Here is a 21,575-nt window from a genome sequence, read left to right as displayed (position 1 = left end):
ATCCTAAGGAGGAAGATGCTAAGGGGAATGGGTAATCTCCTTCAGGTCATCACTGGACCCAAACGAAGGTGCAGGAAACTGTCTTGAAATGTCTCTGCTCCCTTTTCTACAGAGGAGCGGAGGATGCGAGCTCTGACTCTCCTCCTCATTATTTATTAAATGCACTGAGCATTGTGCTAGGTACTTGGGATCATGCAGTAAGAGAAGGCCCGGTCCCTGGCCTCAAGGAGTTGACAGTCACCGCGCAGTGACTCTCCGGCTAGGGATCACGGCCGACGAGGGAAGGGTGCGAGCGGAGCGTCACTTACGGCCTCCACATCCTCGTTCTTCAGGCCGAGCTCCCGGTCTTTGGCCCGGATCTCGTCCCTCTGTTTGTCCACCACTTCCTTCAGCTTCTTCATCACCTGCCGCTCCCTCTCTGACATGCCTGGTCCCCAGAGAAGATCAACAGGATAGTCAATGTGCCCTGCACCTGGGGAGTAGCTAAAAAACACAAAAAACATCTTTCTTGCTGCCCCAGCTCCCTAGTAGTATTTATTGAGCACCCACGGGGGTGCGAGGCACTGTTCAAAGAGCTTGGAAGTAGAAAACAAAGTAGCAGGTTCCAAGCCCAAAAGGAGTTTATGCTCTAATGGGTCCCTTTGTCCTTGACTGGAAGTTGGGGGCCAACTATCGGTTCTCACGGGGGGCTTTACTCAGCAGGCACCTCTAAAGAGGAGCTGCAGCATCTCTCAAAACCAGCTGGGTCAGTCACTCTGAGGGCCAGCTCTTCAGGATAGGGAGAGAGGCTGGGAAAGGATTCTTGGGTTCCACAGAAGGACTGTTGCTACAGGAGGGAATGTGCGTGGTGCAGAAGAGCCGTATGGTGTTAGGAGTGCCAGGGCACTCACCCCTCCTCCCATCGGCTCTTTCTGTATCGAGGAGGGTGAAGATGCCGACTGAGAGTTGCCATGGAGACAGGGACCCCAGGGAAGTGTCTGGGGCTGAAGAGCAGCCTTCTGGGAGATTTCTGAGGGATCCCACATAACTTGTGCTTACAGCAACACCGACATTCCCATTCTCCACGCACAATCCAGCTAAACCACGCATCGTATAACTTGGCATTTCTCTGGGTTTGTTTTAGTTGAATCTGGGGCTAAAGGGACATTGGATTCAAGCAGCATCAAAGCATATCATACCCAAACTCACCTGTCCTCCTACTTCTGGGTACTAATGACTAATAACTACTAGTATTTGAGCACTGTGGAGAGGTCTTAGACCAATCAATCAATTGTATTTCTCGAGCATTTAACATAAGCAGAGCACTGTGCTAAGCGCTTGGGAGAGCACAATATAACAGAGTTGGTAAGCACGTTCTCTGCCCACAGCGAGTTTACAAGCAGAGGCAGAGCGAGCTCCATCCTTTCCATTTTAGGTTCCTGGGGTCACCACCCTAAAGGGATTCTGCCCTGGTAGCCTTCTGAGGGCAAGAAGAATTTTAGAATTCCCCACAAAGATAAAACCTGATCTAGTAAGGAAGAAATAGGAGAAAAGCAAACATTAAGATCCACTCAGGGCTACTGCTAGGGCTGTTCTGGATCTGGGATCGGATGCACAAGTCCCTGAGGAAGGCAGGGAGTTGGTCCTCCCCTGCGATAATGGGGGATTCCGAGACTAGATGATGCTCACCTCTGATAGGTGCCCGAAGTGGGTGAGCACCCCAGGACTGCAAACTGAATGAACCTCTTCCAAGCTCAAGAACAACCCCCTGGTGTCTGTGATGAATTGATTTTTCTGTTTGTTGTCTCTAAGTGCTTAATAAGATGATTATGCCTGAGAGTGCCACTTTTCGGCTTATAAAGTGGGTTGTTTCTCAAGAGACTCCTGTTTTTCTCTCCTCTTATTGAGCTAAGAAAACTGATTTCTGTGCCTGTTTATTGTTCTGTTGTACTCCCCCAAGTGCTTAGGACAGTGCTTTGCACGCAGTAAGTGCTCAATAAATACAACTGAATGAATGAAAAGCTGAAGCTGGATTTATTTTTCTGCCCCTCAGAATACAGGAAATTCATCTTTTCTCAAAACTTGTGTTTTCAAGAGACTTGTAAAACGTTCTCTGGAGAAGCGCTGAATGAAGCAGGAGATGCCACAGGTTTTAGTCAGTCAGCCAATCTTATTTACTGAGTGCTTACTAGGTGCAGAGCACTGTACTAAGCACTTGGCCCTGTCCTCCCCCTGAATTTCCCATCACTGTAGATGGCATCACCATACTTCCTGTATCACAAGCCAGTAACCTCGGCATTATCCTTGACTTCCCTCTCTCATTCAACCCACATACTCAATCCATCATTAAATGCCAATGGTCCCACCTTCACGACACTGCTAAAATCCACCCTGTCTTCTCCATCCAAACAGCTACCACATAATACAATCATTCACCCTATTCTGCTGGGATTACTGCATCAGCCTCCTGGCTGACCTCCCAGCCTTCTCTCTCTCCCCACTCCAAGCCATATTTCTCTCTGCTGCCCTGATCATTTTTCTACAAAATCTTCCAGGACCCGTCACCCTGCTCCTCAAAAAACCCCAGAGGTTACCCAGCCAACTCCACATCAAACAAAAATTCCTCTCCATTGGCTTTAAAGCACTCCATCACCTTGCCCCCTCCTACCTCACCTTGCTACTTTCTTACTACAACCCAGCCCGCACACTTAGCTCCTCTAATGCTTTCTCACTGTGCCTCGATCTTGCAGTCCACCCCTAGCCCAGGTCCTGCCTCTGGCCTGGAATGCCCTCCCTTCTCAGATCTGACAATTACTTTCCCCACATCACCCCCCCTTCAAAGCCTTACTGAAGGCACATCTCCTCCAAGTGGCCTTTCCTGACTAAGCCCCGGCTTTCCTCTTCTCCCATTCCCTTCTGTGTCACCCTGACTTGCTCCCTTGGCTCTTTCCTCTCTCCCAGCCCCACAGCACTTATGTACATATCTGTAATTTATTTGATATTATTGTCTGTATCCCCGCCTCTACCTGATTCTATTTATTTGCCACTGTTTTTATGAGATGCTCTTCCCCTTGACTCTATTTATTGCCATTGTTCTTGTCTGCCTGTCTCCCCCGATTAGACTGTAAGCCCATCAAAGGGCAGGGACTGTCTCCATCTGTTGCCGATTTGTACATTCCAAGCGCTTAGTACAGTGCTCTGCACATAGTAAGCGCTCAATAAATACTACTGAATGAATGAACTCTAAGATCGTTGTGGGCAGGGAATATGTCTGTTTTGTTGTATTATACTCTCTCAAGCACTTAGTACAGTGCTCTGCACACAGTAAGTGCTAGGTAAATACGAATGAATGAGCAAAAAGCAGACATATTCCCTGCCCCCAAAGAGATTACGGTCTAAAATCTAGGTAAACAATGGAATTCGAACAGCTGTGAGGCCCACCTAACTACCTCTTCTCCACAAAGTCGGACCTAGCAAGAGTCTCCTTTGTAGTCTTCATCATCATGGCATCGTTTCAGGAAGTGGAAAGAATGGAAACAGCTAATACGGGAAGGAAACACGTATGCAGAATGTGCAGAGATGTAAATTCAGTCCTGGGCTCATCAGTAAAGGGAAATGGACAGCTGAGTTAGACGTGTGAAACCGTGAAGGTGACCGCTCTTTGGCTATTTAGATTTTCAGAGTTGAGGTAATCTTGGTTCTGAAATCATTTTCTTCTGGAACGGTGGCGATACTAAACATGTCAGCCACATCTATAGCAAACTATTCAACTGAATTATATATATATTATATATATATATATATATATAGTATTTATTAAACGCTTACTATGTGCCAGGCATTGTACTAAGTGCTGCGGTAGGTACGAGCTAATCAGGTAGGACACAGTACAAGTCTCACAGTCTTAATTTCCAATTTACAGATGAGGTGACCAAGGCACAGAGAAGTTAAGTGACATGCCCAAAGTCACTCAGCAGACAAGTGGCAGAACAGCGGTTAGAACCCAGGACCTTTAACTCCCAAGACCAACCTCTTTCCACTAGGCCAGCCCGCTTGTCTTTATTACCATGACATCGAGGCTGGCCTCTCCCTTTGGATACTTCACAATTACCCAGCTAATTAGTTAACTTCTCCATCTGGTAGAGCACCTGGATATAGGATTTTTTTTTCAACCTACTTTGACGAACCACCTTAGAGGATGTGTTCAATTGCTGCCTTTTAAAAATCCATCATCGGGACCCCACAGTAGCTTTGAACTGCTTTGTATTTAACTATTTAGATGAATTCCAGAAAGTAGCTTTAAACTGCTTTCTATTTAACTGTTTAGATGAATTCCAGAATGAGTAAATGGCCACGAGTTATTTACAATGGATTTAGGGTTTTTAAGACTTTGCGGCTTTCAAGGAGTTTGTAGCGTGGTTTGCTGGGTGGTACAGAGCATAGATGGCTTTTCATCTCACTGTGAAATTTGTGTCTCAATCCAGCTCCTGGGAGCGGGCTTTTCTGGCCTCCTGCAGAAAAAATAACAAGTCTGCACCCTTGGATAAAACATTCACATCTTCCTCTAGACTATCAACTTGTCATGGGCAGGGAACATGCATGGCACAGTGGATAGAGCTCGGATCTGGGAGTCAGAAGGTAATGGGTTCTATTTCCAGCTGTGCTACTTGTCTGCTGTGTGTCCTTGGGCAAGTCACTTCGCTTCTCTGTGCCTCAGTTACCTCATCTGTAAAATGGGGATTGAGAATGGGAGCCCCATGTGGGTCAGGGACTTTATCCAGCCTGATTTGCTTGTACCCTCCCCAGCGCTTACAGTGCCCGGCACACAGTAAGCCCTTAACATATACCATAATTATCATTATTGTTATTATTATTATTAGTTCTGTTGGACTGTGTACCCTTCCAAGTGCCCAGTACAGAGCCCTGCACATAACAAGCACTTAAGAAGTACCACTGATTGGTTGACTGATTGATCTCTGACAGGGCTGAGGCTCTTTGCCACCCAAACCAAAACCTGAACGCAGAGAAGTTAGATCAGTTGTTCCCAGGCTCCCTGGGCACTGGGAAGAGTTTGGGAGAATATTTTTGTCCTTGTTGAGCTCCCATAGTTGTCTACGATGCAAAATAAAAATAACCATGCAAGGCATGCGTGGCATCTGCTCGGGTAGCTACAGTCAAGAGTTGCTGCTAGATAAAAAAACAGAAATAGCTCAGCGCTGGTCCCCATTAGGGACATGATTGAAATCTGTGGCTCGGTGTTTAGATTTCATTTTCTCTCCATAGCCCATCAACTGCCTCAGGCTCCATGATTCATTCTGACTGGGATATGGAAAATGGTTCAGAAAAAGAAAATTCCCTTTAATATTAGAGATCGTGTTTGCTACAAACCACCCATGGCAAGGGGTGAGTTGGAGGGTGGAGGAGCTATTGCTGGATTTCAGGTTTTCTGCTATTCATCAGCAGTTGGGAATGCCAGGGTAAGAGCTGCTGAGGGAGAAAAGTGGGGACAGAGGATGATCGGGTAAGGTCTCTCCATATCAGGGAGGTGTCAAGAAGGAAAGAGTCCATTACCCTCCTCACATTCACTGTCTCCCCCAGTTGACCGTAAGCTCCTTGTGGGCAGGGGTCTTTTTTTTAAAAAAATGGTATTTACTAAGCGCTTACTCTGTGCCAGGCATTGCTAAACTCCGGGGTAGATACAAGATAATACAGTTGGACCAAGTTCATGTCCCATGGGGGGCTCACAGTCCCTTTTTACAGATGAGGAAAAAGAGACACAGAGAAGTTAACTGACATGCCCAAGGTCACCCAGCAGACACACGACAGAGACGGGACTAGAACCCAGGTCCTCTGACTCCCAGCCCCGTGCTCTTCCCACGAGGCCACGCTGTTTCTCATGTCTACTGACTCCATTATATTGTATTTTCCCAAGCGTTTAGTACAGTGCTGTGCACACAGTATGTACTCAATAAATAGCATTGATTGACTGTGGGGGTGGAGGGAGGAGGTAATGAGTGAAATGCAATCCAGAGGTCCAGATGCCATCCTGACCTGGGGGCCAGAAAGACCGTGTTTGCTACAAACCACCTCCTATCGGAGGTCGTGGATACTCACTCCCGCAAAGCGGCCTAGGAGAGAGAGCACTCGGCCTGGGAGTCAGAGGACCTGGGATCTAATCCCAGCTCTGCCAACTGCTTGCTGTGTGACCTTGGGCAAGTCAATTCACTTCTCTGGGCCTCAGTTTCCACAACTGTAAAATGGGGTTAACCTGTTCTCCCTCCTACTTAGTCTGTGAGCCCCATGTGGGACAGGGACTGAATCTGACTGAACTTGTACTCGCCCCAGCACTTAAAACAGTGTTTGAAACATAGTAAGTGTTGAAATGTCATAAAAAAAGTAGAGAAATAAGAAAAATGTGGCTTTCCCCTTCCTATCACAGTTCGTCCGGGCAGAGCCTGCTATCCTGACTGATACCTGAGACCCTCTATTCTACTGAACCTAAACCCTCATCTTCATCCCTTGACCTGTGCCACTGACAGTGTTTTTGCTAAATAATGATCACCTTCTGGGCTTCTGTAGCACCTTTCCTTCTGTAACTGCAACAGCTGAATGCCTTATCTCCTTGGGTGATTTTTGAGGACACAGCCCACAGACCATTTTGTCCTTGTTTCAGGAAGGGCTGTACACTCAAATGGGTCTCTTTGTGTCTCTCTGGGTCGGTCCGTCCTGTCAGCCTTGGGGTTGTCCATGTGGTTGAAAGAGGGAAGCTCTTATGGGCTGGGACCATTTTTGTATGTTTTGCATAACCAAATGGGTAAAAATCAATCAATCAGTGGTTTTTGAAGCTTACCCTGTGCAGAGCACTGGAATCAGCACTTGGGAGAGTACAATACAGCAAAATCAGCAGACATGCTCCCTGCCCATAATGAACTTCCAGTCTACAGGAATAACTGTGGCATTTGTTAAGCACTTACTAGGTGCCAGGCACTCTACTAAGCGCCGGGGTCGTTACGACACAACAGGTCAGGCACGGTCCCTGTCCCACATGGGGCTCACGGTCTTAATCCCCATTTTACAGATGAGGTAACTGAGGCCCAGAGAAGTTACCCAGCAGGTGAGTAGCAGAGCTGGGATTAGAACCCAGGTCCTTCTGAATCCCAGCGTCATGCTCGATCCATTGAGCCAAGCTGCCACCTAACCCTCGGGAGGCTGAACGGAGCACAAGGACTGCATCATCTGAATCTAGCCACGGTCTGAGTGGGACGAAAGTGAACTTGAGTTCCACTCTAAGGGGTTTTGCACTTGGCTGTTGATCCCTTTAGCTCTGGGGGCTTCTAAGATTACAAACCATGAAAAGCGTACATGCTCACAACTACGGCAGATTGCCCAGCGCCGTGCTGTGGCCCTCCCCAAGGACAGAATGGTGGAGAGGGTGCAAGGATGCCAGAAGGGCATCCAAACTTCCTCACGTTTGCCTTTATCCTGGCCAGCTGTGGTCTGCCCTGAGTCGTAGCAGGGCTTCACTAGTGGGTACTCAAAGGCTAATAACAGCCAGCTGCTTCTGCCTTTCTTTTCTGCCCCCCCCCACCCCCGTGGCTCTGCAACTGGAATCCTGGGAACTCAAGACTTCCTGATAGTCGGTGTGTATGTGTGTTTGTGTGCACGCAAGCGTGCTCTGGAAAATGAGCTCTTTCCTACCGGACGATCTGTGTAACCCAGCTGTCGATGCTAGCCCTGACTTGTCAAACTTGCACGTTGATTTTTAGCAAGCACAGGCACCAGTGGAAAGAGCAAGGGTCCAGGAGTCAGAGGACCTGGGTTCTAATCCCAGCTCCGCCACGTCGCTGCTGTGTGACCTTGGGCAAGTCATTTAACTTCTCTGTGCCTCAGTTCCTTCATCGGCAAAATGGAGATTCATTCAATAGTATTTATTGAGCGCTTACTATGTGTGGAGCACTGTACTAAGTGTTTGGAATGTACACTTTGGCAACAGAGAGAGACAATCCCTGCCCAATGATGAGCTCACAGTCTAATCAGGGGAGAGTACCTCCAATTTAGACTTAGAAGACTTAAAAGTACTTCCAACTTAGACTGTGGAACCTGGTTATCTAGTAACCACTGCAGTGCTTGGCAAATAATAAGCACTTAACAAATACCACAATTATTAGTACTATTATTTGTCCCTTGCTGTGTTGTAGATGGAGCTAGAGTCGAAGACTTTTATAACTACACCGAGCTGAGACTTGAAACAATTCTGGCGAGCTACAACAAAATCAACAGCTTCACCAACAAGATGACTCTTTGCCAGAAAAGAACCCGAATGATTTTTCTTTCACCTGTTCTCCATAAAAATCATCTCCCACTCTAAGAATCAACATTAAATTAACTCATCTATTCAAATGAAGTTGCAGATTGTTTTAGAAATGAAATAGTCTGGAGCAGGGAAGGTTTGTTTTTTTTTTGCGGGAGGGAGGAATGCAGAGTTGGTTACACTGGGCAACAAAGATTTCATCATCTAAATCTCAGCGCCAATTTGAATCTTCAGTGAGCAAAGGGTACCAGGCACATTTTGGACAATCACCAAGGTTCTGGCCTCTAAGGGGTTTTGCAAAATACTAGGGATTAAATTATCATCCTCATTAATTCTACTAAAAATAAGAGGAAAACCAGAAATGGGGTGTTTTGTGTCTTGTTTCTGTTGGAGAAGCAGCATGTCCCAGTGGCGAGACCATCAGTCTGGGAGTCAGGAGACCTGAGTTCTACCCCCAGTCCCGCCACTTGTCTGCTTTGTGACCTTGGGTGAGTCACTTAACTTCCCTGTGCCTCAGTTCCCTCTTCTATAACATGGGGATTTAAATACCTTTTCTCTCTCCTCCTTAGACCGTGAGCCCCATGTGTCTGAGCACAGTGCTCGGCTCACGGTAAGCACTGAACGAATACCACAGCTATTATTAGAAGTAAGGAAGCAGGATGGTTTGTCCTCAGGCAGCAATTTTAGTTTCGGATTCACTAAAAGAAAGAGGGTAGTCCCAGACTTTCCAGAAAAGCCAAGAGAAAGCATCCCCCCTCAGTCTGACCTTTTCCAACCCCACGAATAAGGGATTAGACCGCCCCCCCTGACCTTCGTGCTTCTGGAACTCTTCCTCGGAGAAATTTACGTCCTTATGGGAGAGATTGGTCATCAGTTGCTTGTTTTCCTCTTGCAGCTGCGCGATCTGTGTAAGTAGATCCTGGGCTTCTCCTCGCCATACGTCTTCCACAAGTTCCAGTTCCTGGAAGAAGAGGACGGTGGTGGGGGACAGATTATAAGTAAGGTCTTCCCAAGACCCCAGGCGCCCCTCCACTGATGGGTGCTGGGTGGGTAAACACACCCCGTGCCTACTCAGGACTCCATCACAATAGGGAAGGACAACCGACAACCATGGCAACCAAGGAACAGTGCACGGCTCAGGCCTGAATGAAGAGACACAGTGGCACCATGTTGCCTCTCAGAAGTGGGGGTTTGCTTTGGCATGCAGCTGGACTAACCCAGGAGGAATACGGGCAACTACCCCGTGGCCCGAGGGATGGCAGTGAAGGCTCATTTCCCAGAGCCACCTTTGCCCCACCCCTAGCGATGCGGCTTGGAGAGTCCCCGATCCAAAGACGTTCCTCCCTTGGAGGGCCAGAGGACCGGCATCGCTACGGGACTGAGCCTGTCCCGTTGGAGGGAGCTGGTATCACCTTCCCTTCCTACCCGCCTCCCCCGAGCTTGCCAGGAATTCATTTGAGGGACAGGAAAATAGCACCAGGTGCTGGGAAGCAAAGGCCAGCAAAGTACACAACCTACTCCCTTCCGATCTGGACTTAAGGTCTAAACAAGGCATATGAAAAGGAAAATCTGCTACTGTCTTTCCCTCTCAATTTTTTTCTTCTCCATTCTCCGAACGTGCACCTTCCCACTCCCGGCAGAAAGGGAACTGCCGTCTCTGGGTGAGGTACGTTTCTCGCTATTGTCCCATTCCCTTTTCAGGATGATCACAAGGAATTGCCAAAGCCACAGGACATGCCTGGGCATAAGGCTTCCCACTTGAAAGTGCAAAGAGGTTGGTGGGTGGGGGTGGGGAGAAAGACTTTAAGGTGGAAAGAAGGATGAGTTGTCTGGGGAGGTGGAGTCTTTAATGGGAGAGGAACAGGATGAAGAATCAGTCAATCAATCCATCAATGGCATCCACTGAGCACTTACTGTGTGCAGAGCACTGTACTAAGCGCTTGGGAGAGTACAATACCACAGAGACGATAGGCACGTTTCCTGTCCACAAGTAGCTTACAGTCTAGAGGGGGAGACAGACATTAAAAGAGATTACAGATATGTACATTAGTGCTGTGAGACTGAGGGTGGGGTGACCATCAAGACCTTAAAGGGTACAGATCGAAACGCACGGGTGACATACAAGGGTGAGGGAGTAGGGGAAATGAGGGCTTAGTCAGGGAAGACCACTTGCGAGAAGTGATTTTCATAAGGCTTTGAACGTGGGCAGAGTGGTGACTTGTTTTACTGTGTTTTTTTAAGGTATCTGTTAAGCGCTTACTATGTGCCAGGTACTGTATTTAACAGCGGGGTAGATACAAGATGATCAGGTTGGACCCAGTCCGTGTCCCACGTGGCGCTCACAGTCTTAATCCCCAATTTACAGATGAGGTAACTGGGGCACAGAGAAATTCAGTGGCCTGCCCAACGTCACAGAGCAGAGAAGCAGTGGAGCCGGAATTAGAACTCAGGCTCTTCTGATTCCCAGGCCCAGATTCCATCCACTAGGTCATGCTGCAAGGCAGAGGGAACACATGGGCAAGTGATCGGTCGTGAGATAGGTAAGGAGATGGTACAGGGAGCAGGTTGGCGTTAGAGGGGTGAATGTGCAGGCTGGGTTGTAATAAGAAATCAGCATGGTAAGAGAGGAGAAGAGGGAAGAGTTCATCGAGTGCTTTAAAGCCGATGGCAAGGAATTTCAGTTCGAAGTGGCGGTGGATGGAGGAGTGGGGAGATGTGGATGGAATGTTTTTTTTAGAAAAACGACCCACACGTCAGAGTGAAGTAAGGGCTGGAGTGGGGAGAGACAGGAGGCAGGGAGGCCAGCGAAAAGGCTGATGATAGAAATGAAGGCAGGATAGGGCAAGAGTTTGGATAACCATGTTAACAGTTTGGATGGACAGGAAAGGGCAAATTTTAGCAAGGTTGTTACGGTAGAACTGACAGGATTTGATGACGGACTGAATATGTGGGTTGTATGAGAGAGATGAGTGGAGGATAACGCCAAGGTTTACAGGTCTGTGAGACAAGAAGGGTAGGGGTGTCGGCTGCAGTGATGGGAAAGCTACGGGGAGGGCAGGCTTAGGTAGGAAAGATGAGGAGTTCCGTTCGGAAAGTGTTATTCCGAAGAGGCGGCAAGACATCCAAGTAGAGATATCCCGAGGGCAGGAGGAAACGTGAGACTGAAGAGAGTGAGAGGGGTCAGGGCATAAGCGTGTGGGCATATATTTGTTTGGAGTAATCCGAAAGATCTATCTTTTCTTTTTCTAAAAAATTCGGTGCAGGTTGCTCAGGAATGACAGGTTTAAAGGGCTGTTTTCCCTAGTGAGTGCTTGGAGTGCGTAATTTTCCCTCCAACACCATCTTTCCCAGGTGTCTTGGCCTCCAATTTTATGTGAGCCCATTGACTCCATTTATCAGGCAAACCTAGTTGGCCACTGGGCAAGGTTATTGGACCCTGAAAACATTTCAGAAGAGATTGTCACAAGTGCAGCTACCTGTAAATTCAATCAAAACCTAATCTTCACCCTTTTCCCCTGCTCAGGGGAGACAGATGCATATTTAATGTATAAACCTCTTCCCTCTGAAAATTCCTTGCAATAAAAAGCTGCTTCAAGGATTCCTCCTCTTCAGAAGAAAACTCTTCAGAGAGCTGACCCTTCCTCTCCATCCTAAAGACCCCCACCCTGGTTACTAGACTACTAGACCAGCCTCTCACTGGACTGTCCCTTCTCTAGGCTCTATTTAAGTCTGGTGTCTGGATCTAGATACCGATCAATCAATGATGTCTACTGAGTGCAATACTGAGCGTTCAATAGAATAAGCAGACACGACCCCTGCCCTCGAGGACCTTATAACCTAGCCGGGGAGACGGACACTAAAATGAATTCAAGGTAGGGGAAGTGACCGAGGATCATTTTTCCAAAATGAGGTTCTGCAAACGATTTTCCGCTCTTCGAAAACCTCCAGGGGTTGCATCCATTCCTCTCCGAATGAAGCCTAAATCCCTGACAATTGGCTTTAAGCCACGCCTTCAGTTATCTCCTTCTTACACGTCCCATTCTTCGTCCTTTATACTCCAGTTTACACTCTTCATCTCTCTCAAGCCAACCTTCTCGCTGGGCCTCCTTTTCCCATCTCCTGTCACTAACCTCTTGTTCATTCACTCAGTAGTATTTATTGAGTGCCTTACTATGTGCAGAGCACTGTACTAAGCGCTTGGAATGTACAATTTGGCACCAGATAGAGAGAATCTGCCCAATAACGGGCTCACCGGCTAAACGGTCATCATTACCCGCCTCTAGACTGTAAGCTCAATGCGGGCAGGGAACGTGCCTACCAACTCTGTGCATTGTACTCTCCTTAACGCTTATCCCGGTGCCCTTCGCACGGTAAATGGGTTAATAAATCACACCGATTGATTGATTGAGGACCTTTCTCCTGCCTGGAGCTCTTTCCCCTTTCAAATTCACCACGCTACAGTTTTCCCCATCACCAAAGCCCTTCTCCATCCCACCTCCTTCAGGTGGCTTTTCTTCATTCGTTTTTCCTTCTTAGGTCTTATCTTCCCAACTACGGCTCAACACTTTGGTGCCCCCCCCTCACTTATGCCCACACAACTTCTGCATGCAGTTTACTGTTGTATCGTATTCTCCCAAAGCGCTCAGTACAGTGCTCTGCACACAGTAACCGCTTATTAAATACGATTGAATGAGTCAACATACACCTATTCTACTATTTAGTCACTACTCAGAGAAGCAGCGGGGCTCAGTGGAAAGAGCACGGCTGGGGAGTCAGAGATCATGGGTTCAAATCCCGGCTCCGCCACTTGTCAGCTGTGTGACTTTGGGCAAGTCACTTGACATCTCTGGGACTCAGTTCCCTCATCTATAAAATGGGGATTAAGACTGTGAGCCCCACGTGGGACAACCTGATCACCTTGTATTCTCCCCAGCGCTTAGAACAGTGCTTTGCACATAATAAGCGCTTAACAAATACCAACAGTATTATTATTACCCATCCACATAGCCATCTTTTTATTCTCTTCTTCACCCTACCCGTCCGATCTCCCGTTAGACTGTAAACTACCTAAGGGCAGGGAACACATTTTCTAACTTTATTGTAATCTCCCAAGTGCTTAGTACCGTGTTCCGCACACAGCAGATGCTCAATACTATTGATGGATGAGTTCTTCCAGCTCTGCCCTGGCTCTCTTTGTGAACTTGAGCCTTTCTGAAATTCTCTTTTTTTCTAGCAGGGGGTTAACCCCAGTGAGGGAACCAATTGGTCTGCCAAGAAATCCCAAGAAATACATAATCACTCGACGGTATTTGAAAGACAATTACTCTCCCCCTCTTCAAAACCTTATTGAAGGCCCATCTCCTCCAAGAGGCCTTCCCTGACTAAGCCCTCCTTTCCTTTTCTCCCACTCCCTTCTGCGGTGTCCTGACTTGCTTTCTTTTTTCTCCCCACCTCCCAGCCCCACAGCCCTTACGTACATATTGGCAATCTATTCATGTTAAAGACTTTCTCCCCCTCTAGACTGTTAGCTTGTTGTGGGCAAGGAATGTGTCTGTTCAGTTTTGCATTATACTCTCCCAAGAGCTTAGTACAGTGCTCTGCACACAGTAAGCACTCAATAAATACGATTGAATGAATATTGATTGCGCAGTTTCTCTGTGCAGAGCACTGAACTAAGCATCTGGTTTACAAGTTAACCAACGTGCTTTGCTCCTCTAATACCAACCTGCTCATTGCACCTCAGTCTCATCTGTCTCACAGCCTAATTCTATTGTACTCTCCCAGGCCAATCAACCAGTGGTATTTATTGCAAATAATTAAAAAAAAAATAATTGCGATATCTCTTAAGTGCTTACTAAGAGCTGGGTTGTATACAAGTAAATGGGGCTGGACAAAGTCTCTGTCCCATGTGGGGCTCACAGTCTCAATCCTCATTTTACAGATGAGGCAACTGAGGCCCAGAGAAGTAATAATGATGATGGCATTTGTTAAGTGCTTACTATGTGCAAAACACTGTTCTAAGCGCTGGGGAGGATACAAGGTGATCAGGTTGTCCCATGTGGGGCTCACAGTCTTAATCCCCATTTTACAGATGGCGTAACTGAGCCCCGGAGAAGTGACTTGCCCAAGGTCACGCAGCAGACAAGTGGCAGAGCCAGAATTAGAACTCATGACCTTCTGACTCCCAAGTCCACGCTCTATCCACTCTGCCAAGCTGCTCCATTTACTGTGTGCAGAGCACTGAACTAAGGTCTTGGGAGAGTACAATACTTAACAGAGCTAGTAGACACGATCCCCTTGCCCATGTCCTCCTCCCTTTGGCTTGGAACTCCCTCCCCATTCATATCTGACAGCCCACCCCTCTCCCATCTTCAAAGCCCTTCTCCAAATGGCCTTCCCAGAGAAGCAGCGTGGCTCAGTGGAAAGACACGGGCATAGGAGCCAGAGGTCATGGGTTCAAATCCCGGATCAGCCACTTGTCAGCTGGGTGACTTTAGGTAAGTCACTTAACTTCTCTGTGCCTCAGTTACCCCATCTGTAAAAGGGGGATTAAGACTGTGAGCCCCATGTGGGACAACCTGATCACTTTCTATCCTTCCCAGTGCTTAGAACAGTGTTTTGCACATAATAAGCGCTTTACAAATGCTAAAAAACCAAAAAACAAAAAACTGACCTCTTGTTTCCCCAACCTTTTCTCCCTTTTGTGTCGCTTATGAATTTGAGCTGGACACCCCTTAAGCCCTTTGATTTGCCCTCAACCACACGTTACTTCTGGATGTAGCCAGCATGGCTCAGTGGAAAGAGCACGGGCTTTGGAGTCAAAGGTCATGGGTTCGAATCCCGGCTCGGCCACTTGTCAGCTGTGTGACTTTGGGCAAGTCACTTAACTTCTCGGTGCTTCGGTTACCTCATCTGTAAAATGGGGATTAAGACTGTGAGCCTCACGTGGGACAACCTGATTCCCCTGTGTCTACCCCAGCGCTTAGAACAGTGCTCGGCACATAGTAAGCGCTTAACAAATACCAACATTATGTAGCCACATGAAATTTATTTTAATGTCCGTCTCCCCTCTAGTCTTTAAGCTCCTTGTGGGGAGGGATTGTGGCTACTAGCTCTATTAAGTGTTGTACTCTCCCTAGAGCTTAGTACAGTGCTCTGCACACAGGAAATGGAGCAGCTTGGCAGAGTGGATAGAGCGTGGGCCTGGGAGTCAGAAGGTCATGAGTTCTAATTCTGGCTCTGCCACTTGTCTGCTGTGTGACATTGGGCAAGTCACTTTACTTCTCTGGGCCTCAATTACCTCATCTGTTAAATGAGGATTGAGACTGGGAGCCCCACATGGGACATGGACTTTGTCCAATCCCATTTACTTGTATTCAACCCAGCACTTAGTGAGCGCTTAAGAGATATCACAATTACTATTATTATTATTTTTAATTATTAGTAATAAATACCACCAGTTGATCGAACTGGGGAGAGTACAACAGAATTAGTAAGAATGATCTCTGCCCTCAAGGAGTTTACAATCTACTGGGAGGAACAGACACAAATAAAGTACCGATAAAAGGTAGTATTAGTGTATGTAAGACAGGTTCATAACGGCTCCGGAGGGTTGTAAGCAACCATATGCTTAGGAAGCACAGAAGGGCAGGCATGGGAGATTAGAAATTAGTAAAGGCAAAGCCTCCTGGAAGAGATGTGATTTTAGAAAGGCTTTGAAGATGAGAGGAGTGGTCTGATAAAGGGAGAGGGAGTTCCAGGTAGCAAGGGGGATGTGAGGAGGAGTTTGTCAGCAAAGAAGCAGAAACGAGGCACAGTCACTAGATTATCTTGAGAGGAACGAAGAGTGTAAACTGAGTGTAGTGGGAGAAGAGACCGAAAAAGTAGGGAGGAGAGATCTGATTGAGTACCTTAAAGTCAGTGGGGATTCCAGAGGGAGTTGGAGGTATGGAATATTTGGTGGGAGCAACGGGCAGGGGAGTCGATTAGGGTGGAGAGGGAAGATTGCTGAGCAGAAGAGAGGACAGAGATATAGGAACGATGGACTAAGATAGGTTTCGGAGGCTGGGAAAAAGGCTTCCTTTTGCCCTTTCGGCTTGACAGCTGTAATGTGTTAGTGAGGAAAAGAAGCTAGAGATCTTTAGGATGGAAAGAAGCACTATATATATGCATTGTTTTTTGGGCGGGGGGGTGGGGCTGCAATCTTTAAGGTCTGAGCAACAGGATGAATGGGATATTGGGAAGAGACTGAGGCTCAAGTGGGGGACTGTGTCCAATCTGATTAATTTGTAGCTACGCCAGGGGCTTAAAACCCTGCTTGACACCAAGTAAGCGCTTAACAAATAACATAAGTACAATAACAAAAGAATCCAGAATATTGAGAACCCACCGACATAACTTTTAAGTCCTGGGGAGGTGGAAAGGGCCATTAACTACGAACGATGACAAATCAATACATTCTAGACTTAGCCTCGCAAAGAATTTCCAAAAGACTAGCGATCCATCACATTTCACAATCAGTGAAGAAGGTTCCACAGTTTAGAGGGCTAAGCAAGTTACCACAGATCACAGAGTAAAGTCAGCAAAGGGGGTAATTATAATAATGATAAAGGTATTTGCTAAACGCTTACTGTGAGCCAAGCACTGTTCTAAGCGCTGGAGTAGATACAAGGCACTGAGGTTGTCCCACATGGGGCTCACAGTCTTAACCCCCCAATGACAGATGAGGTAACTGACCGAGGCACTGAGAAGGTAAACGGCTTATCCGAGGTCACACAGCAGACAAGTGGCGGAGCCGGGATTAAAACCCACGTCCTCTGACTCCCAAGCCTGTGCTCTTTCCAGTAAGCCAGACTGTGGAGGAACACGAGCCTGGGCACTTGGGCCGCCAGGACCTCGTTCCTCTGGACTCTATGTAGGGTGGCTAACTTTTTTTTTTTAATGGTATTTCTTAAACTCTTACTATGTGCCAGGCACTGTACTAAGCGCTGGGGTGGTCACAACCAAAGCAGGTTGGGCACGGTCCCTGTCCCACATGGGGCTCACAGTCTTAATCCCCATTTTACAGATGAGGTAAACTGAGGCACAGAGAAGCAAAGTGACTAGCCCAAGGTCAAACAGCAGACACGTGGCAGAGTTAGGATCAGCCCCTAGCTCCTCTGACCCCCCAGGCCCGTCCTCTTTCCAACAGGCCAGGCTGCTTCGCACCTAGGAAGCGCTTCACAGATACCATCATCATCATTGTTAGGATGACGGTTTCCTTTGGTTCTGGGAGATGAGGGAGGCTGGGTGAATGAAAAACTTAATCTGAAGCTTCCTTGGCTGAAGGTCAGTGCAGGAAGCCACACGTCTTCCCACTTCCTGTTTTCCTAGGCTCTAGGACTGCCCTCTTTTGAGCCGTGGGGCTGTCCCACGGCTGTGGTTGGGACCCACGGTCCAGGAAGACTTCCCAGGCTACAGCCTGGGGGCAGGAAGACTGGTGCACGCCAAATAAGACACCCTACTCCTCTCTTCCCCTCCCCGGCTACACCTATAGAGTAAACCCTCGATCAGTACGACTGACGACTGACGGACATTCCCCTCCCACGTTTCCATTTCCTTTGGGGGATGAGGGTTTGCAAAGGATCAAATTAGGTAGGGTCCCGGAGGACGAAGACTCTGCACGACAGGCAAGGTCAACCAAGCTCCCCAGGTCCAGAGAATGGAAATGGGTGGGGTGAAGGCCGGTCCAAATCGATCAACAGTACGTATTGAGTTCTTCCTATGTGCAGAGCACTGGACTAAGTGCTTGGGGAAATGATACAGAGTTAGTAGACATGACCCCCGCTCTCAAGGAGCTCCCAATCGAGTGGCATCTGAGCAATGCCTCCCATCGGCTCGGAGGGGGGGGGGGGAAGGGGGCAACTCTGGAACAAAGGCAGGGGCTTTGTCCTTGAATTTTTGCTTCTATGAAATCACTTGGTTTCATATCGTGTACTCCCAGAGATAGATACTTTCCCCCTCTACCCCTTTCTTCTGACCTCCTCACCCTCTCAACTTCCTTTCTCAATCCCCTCCGCCCTCCCCAATACTCGGCAACTACCACCAGCCCGATACTTCTTTTTCTTTGCCTCTCTTCCCTGGATCCTGTCTATTCTTTCCCTCCTAATCTTCCTTCCCTCTCTCCCTCACTCCTAATCCTGCTCCTCCTCCTTCTCTTCTCGGCCTGCTGTATCCCTCTGTCTCTTCCTCTCCTCACTTCCCCTTTGCCTAAAACCACTCCTTTTCCCCTTCCTCTCAGGTCGACTCCTCTTCCTCTCCTCCTAGTTTCTTCTCCGTTTCATCTCTCTTCTCTCCAATTATTTTTTTCTTCACCCTAGCTTCTTCCCCTTACCACTACCTCCCTCTCTTTCTCCGGCCCCAGCTCCCACCCTGCCCTCTCCTCCTCTTCTTCCCGCACCCCAGCTCCCAACCCAACTCTTCCTTCTCCTCTTCTTCTCCCCACCCCACCTTATCTCCTTCCCCCACCTCCCACCCCACCATCTCCCCTTCCCCCTCCGCCAGCTCCCACCCCACCTTCTCTCCTTCCCCCACCCCCAGCTTCCACCCCACTTTCTCAACTCCTTCCCCCACACCATCATCTCCTTCCCTCAACCCAGTTTCCATCCCTCCTTCTCTCCTTCTCCGACCCCACCTCCTCCTTCCCTCCTTTGCCCACCCCAGCTCCCCATGCCCCCTTCTCCTCCCATCCCACCTCCTCTCCTTCCCCTACCCCAGCTCCCACCCCACCTTCTCTTCTTCCCCCACCCCATCTCCCACCCTGCCCCCCTTCCTTTTCCCACCCCACCTTCTCCTCCTCTCCTTCCCCCACCCCAGCTCCCACCCCACCTTCTCCTCCTCTCCTTCCCCCACCCCAGCTCCCACCCCACCTTCTCCTCCTCTCCTTCCCCCACCCCAGCTCCCACCCCACCTTCTCCTCCTCTCCTTCCCCCACCCCAGCTCCCACCCCATCTTCTCCTCTCCCCCACCCCATCTTCTTCTCTCCTTCCCTCACCACAGCTCCCACTCCATCTTCTCCTCCTCTCCTTCCCCCACCCCAGCTCCCACCCCATCTTCTCCTCTCCTTCTCCCACCCCAGCTCCTCCTCCTCTCCTTCCTCCACCCGCTCTCCCTCCCGGAGGCCAGGCCGCCCCCCGCTCCCGCCCCCAATCCGATGGGAGGGGAGGGGAGGGGAGGGGAGGTGGGGTCCCACCTTCTGGTGGTTCCTCTCCTTCTCGATGCGGTCGATCCTCTCGAGGCGGAGGCGGTCGAGTTCGAGGCGCAGCTCGTCGAGCTCGGGGCTGACGTGGTGGCGGCTGACCAGCACCTCCAGGATCTCCAGCACCCGGACCACCTTGGGCATGAGGCGGCCGATGGCCTCGCAGCCGTGCTGGTCGATCACCCGCTCGAACTCCTGCCCCACCAGCGAGGCGATGTCGTAGACGTCCGTGACGGTCAGCTCCGCCACGTTCTTCTCCAGGGCCGACCCCGGGGGACCCCCGTCCTCCTCCTCCTCCATGGCCGGGACCCCCGGGCCCACCCCGCTGGCCTCCCCCCGAGGCCGCAGCCCCTCCACCAACTGCTGCAACTTGCAAACTTGCTGCTGCTACTCCTGATGCTGCTGCTGCTCCTGATGCTGCTGCTCCTGCTGCTGCTCGGCCCAAGGGGAGACGGGGGGGACACAGGGGGGACACAGGGGGGACACAGGGGGGACACAGGGGGACCGGTCACCACCCCGCCTGTCGGCCCCTTTCCTCGTCCGGTCCTGTGCTCTCCACCCCGGCCCTGGGGGAAGGGGCGGCCCAAAGCCTCCACATCCACCCCAGGAGCAGGGAGAGGGCGAGGGCAGGAGCAGGAGAGAGGAAAGAGAAGAGGAGGGGAAGGCCGAGGGACGAGGAGGTGGAGGAGGAGGGGAAGGGGGAGGAGGATGACGAGGGCAGGAGGAGGAGAGAGGGGGGAGAAGAGGAGGGGAAGGCTAAGTAAGGAGCAGTAGCAGGAGGGAGAGGAGGAGGCTGGGGAGGAGGAGGAGGAGAGAAGAGGAGGGGACGGCTAAGTAAGGAGGAGGAGAGAGAAAAAGAGGAGGGGAAGGCTAAGTAAGGAGCAGTAGCAGGAGGGAGAGGAGAGAAGAGGAAGGGAAGGCTAAGTGAGGAGGAGGAGAGAGAAAAAGAAGAGGGGAAGGCGAAGTGAGGGGCAGGAGGGGGACGACGACGACGAGGGAGGGGAGGAGGAGGAGGAGGAGAAGAGAGAGGGAGACAGAAGAGGAGGGGAAGCCTAAGTGAGGGGCAGGGAAGGGAAGGCTAAGGGAGGAGGAGGAGGAGGAGGAGGAGGAAAGAAGGAGGAGGAAGAGGAGGAGGCAGGGGAGGAGGAGAGAAGGGGAGGAGGAGGGGAAGGCTAAGGGAAGAGGAGGAGGAGGAGGAGGAGGATTTGTGCTGTGGCTGCCGCAGGCGCCAGAGGCAGAGTTCGCTCGCTCGCTCGCTCGCTCCCTCCCTCTCTCCCTCCCTCCCTCCCTCCCTCTCTTCTTCCTTCCTTCCTTCCTCTGTTCCCTCTGCTCCCTGTGCTCCGGTCCCTCCCGGCCCCGGCCCCCGGCCTCCCTCCGGGCCTCAGCGGTCGGCAGAGCGGTTGGCAGAGCAGCCGCCCACTGGCCCGCCCGTCCCGGAGGCGCCGCAGGGCTGGGGGGGGGGGGCTGAAGGAGGGGGGCTGAAGGAGGGGGCTGGGGAGGGGGGGGTCGGGGCGGAGATGGGGGGGAGGGGGCGGGGGGCGCAGCGGCGCATGCGCGCAGTCCCTCCCCGCTCGGCAATCTGCGGCGGGGGCTGCGGGGGAGCCGCCCCCGCCCCCGCCCCCTCCGCTCCCCTCTCTGCTCCCCTCTCTGCTCCCCCGCCCGCAGGAGGGGCGGGGCCCGGGGAGAAGATGGGGGCGGGGCCCGAGGAGGGGCGGGTCCTGGGTGGGGCCTGGTGGGGCGGGGGTCTGCGGATGGGCGGGGCCCTGGGGGCGGGGCCTGGCCGGGGTCGCGGGGAGGGGGTCGGTCCTCTGGGCCCCCTCCCCCCCCCCGTTGCGGGCCCCCCCCAGCGCTCCTCAGGACCCGGGAGGAGAATCGGACCCCTATACAAGGCCCATGACACCTACCCACCCCCTCCCTCATCAGTCCTATTTACTGAGCGCTTACTATGATGATGATTGTTAGGGCATTTGTCGAGCGCTTACCGTGATGATTATTAGGGTCTTTCTTAAGCGCTTCCTATGTGCCAAACGCTGGTCTGAGCGCTGGGAT

General features: G+C 50.4%; 1 protein-coding gene across 5 annotated transcripts in view; it reads right to left on the bottom strand.

Moving 5' to 3' along the window:
• Positions 1 to 20,180, bottom strand: part of RILPL1 (Rab interacting lysosomal protein like 1) — a 44,681-nt gene extending 24,501 nt beyond the window's left edge. For 3 of the 5 annotated variants that reach the window (XM_029055084.2, XM_029055101.2, XM_029055109.2), the window contains exons 1-3: positions 19,521 to 20,179; positions 9,101 to 9,251; positions 309 to 427 (exon numbers count right to left, since the gene is read on the bottom strand). In XM_029055084.2, the coding sequence (XP_028910917.1) occupies positions 309 to 427; positions 9,101 to 9,251; positions 19,521 to 19,826 (576 nt within the window). In that variant the 5' untranslated portion in view covers positions 19,827 to 20,179. Of the gene's footprint in view, positions 1 to 308; positions 484 to 9,100; positions 9,252 to 19,520 lie in introns of those variants that run through there. The other 2 variants (XM_029055092.2, XM_029055119.2) reach the window with 2 other exon arrangements.
• Between the last annotated feature and the right edge of the window lie 1,395 nt (positions 20,181 to 21,575).

The sequence above is a fragment of the Ornithorhynchus anatinus genome, chromosome 2, assembly GCF_004115215.2.
Source record: "Ornithorhynchus anatinus isolate Pmale09 chromosome 2, mOrnAna1.pri.v4, whole genome shotgun sequence".
Lineage (NCBI taxonomy): Eukaryota > Metazoa > Chordata > Mammalia > Monotremata > Ornithorhynchidae > Ornithorhynchus > Ornithorhynchus anatinus.
The sequence above is the reverse complement of the archived record's forward strand: the minus strand, read 5'-3'. Positions and strand labels throughout refer to the sequence as shown.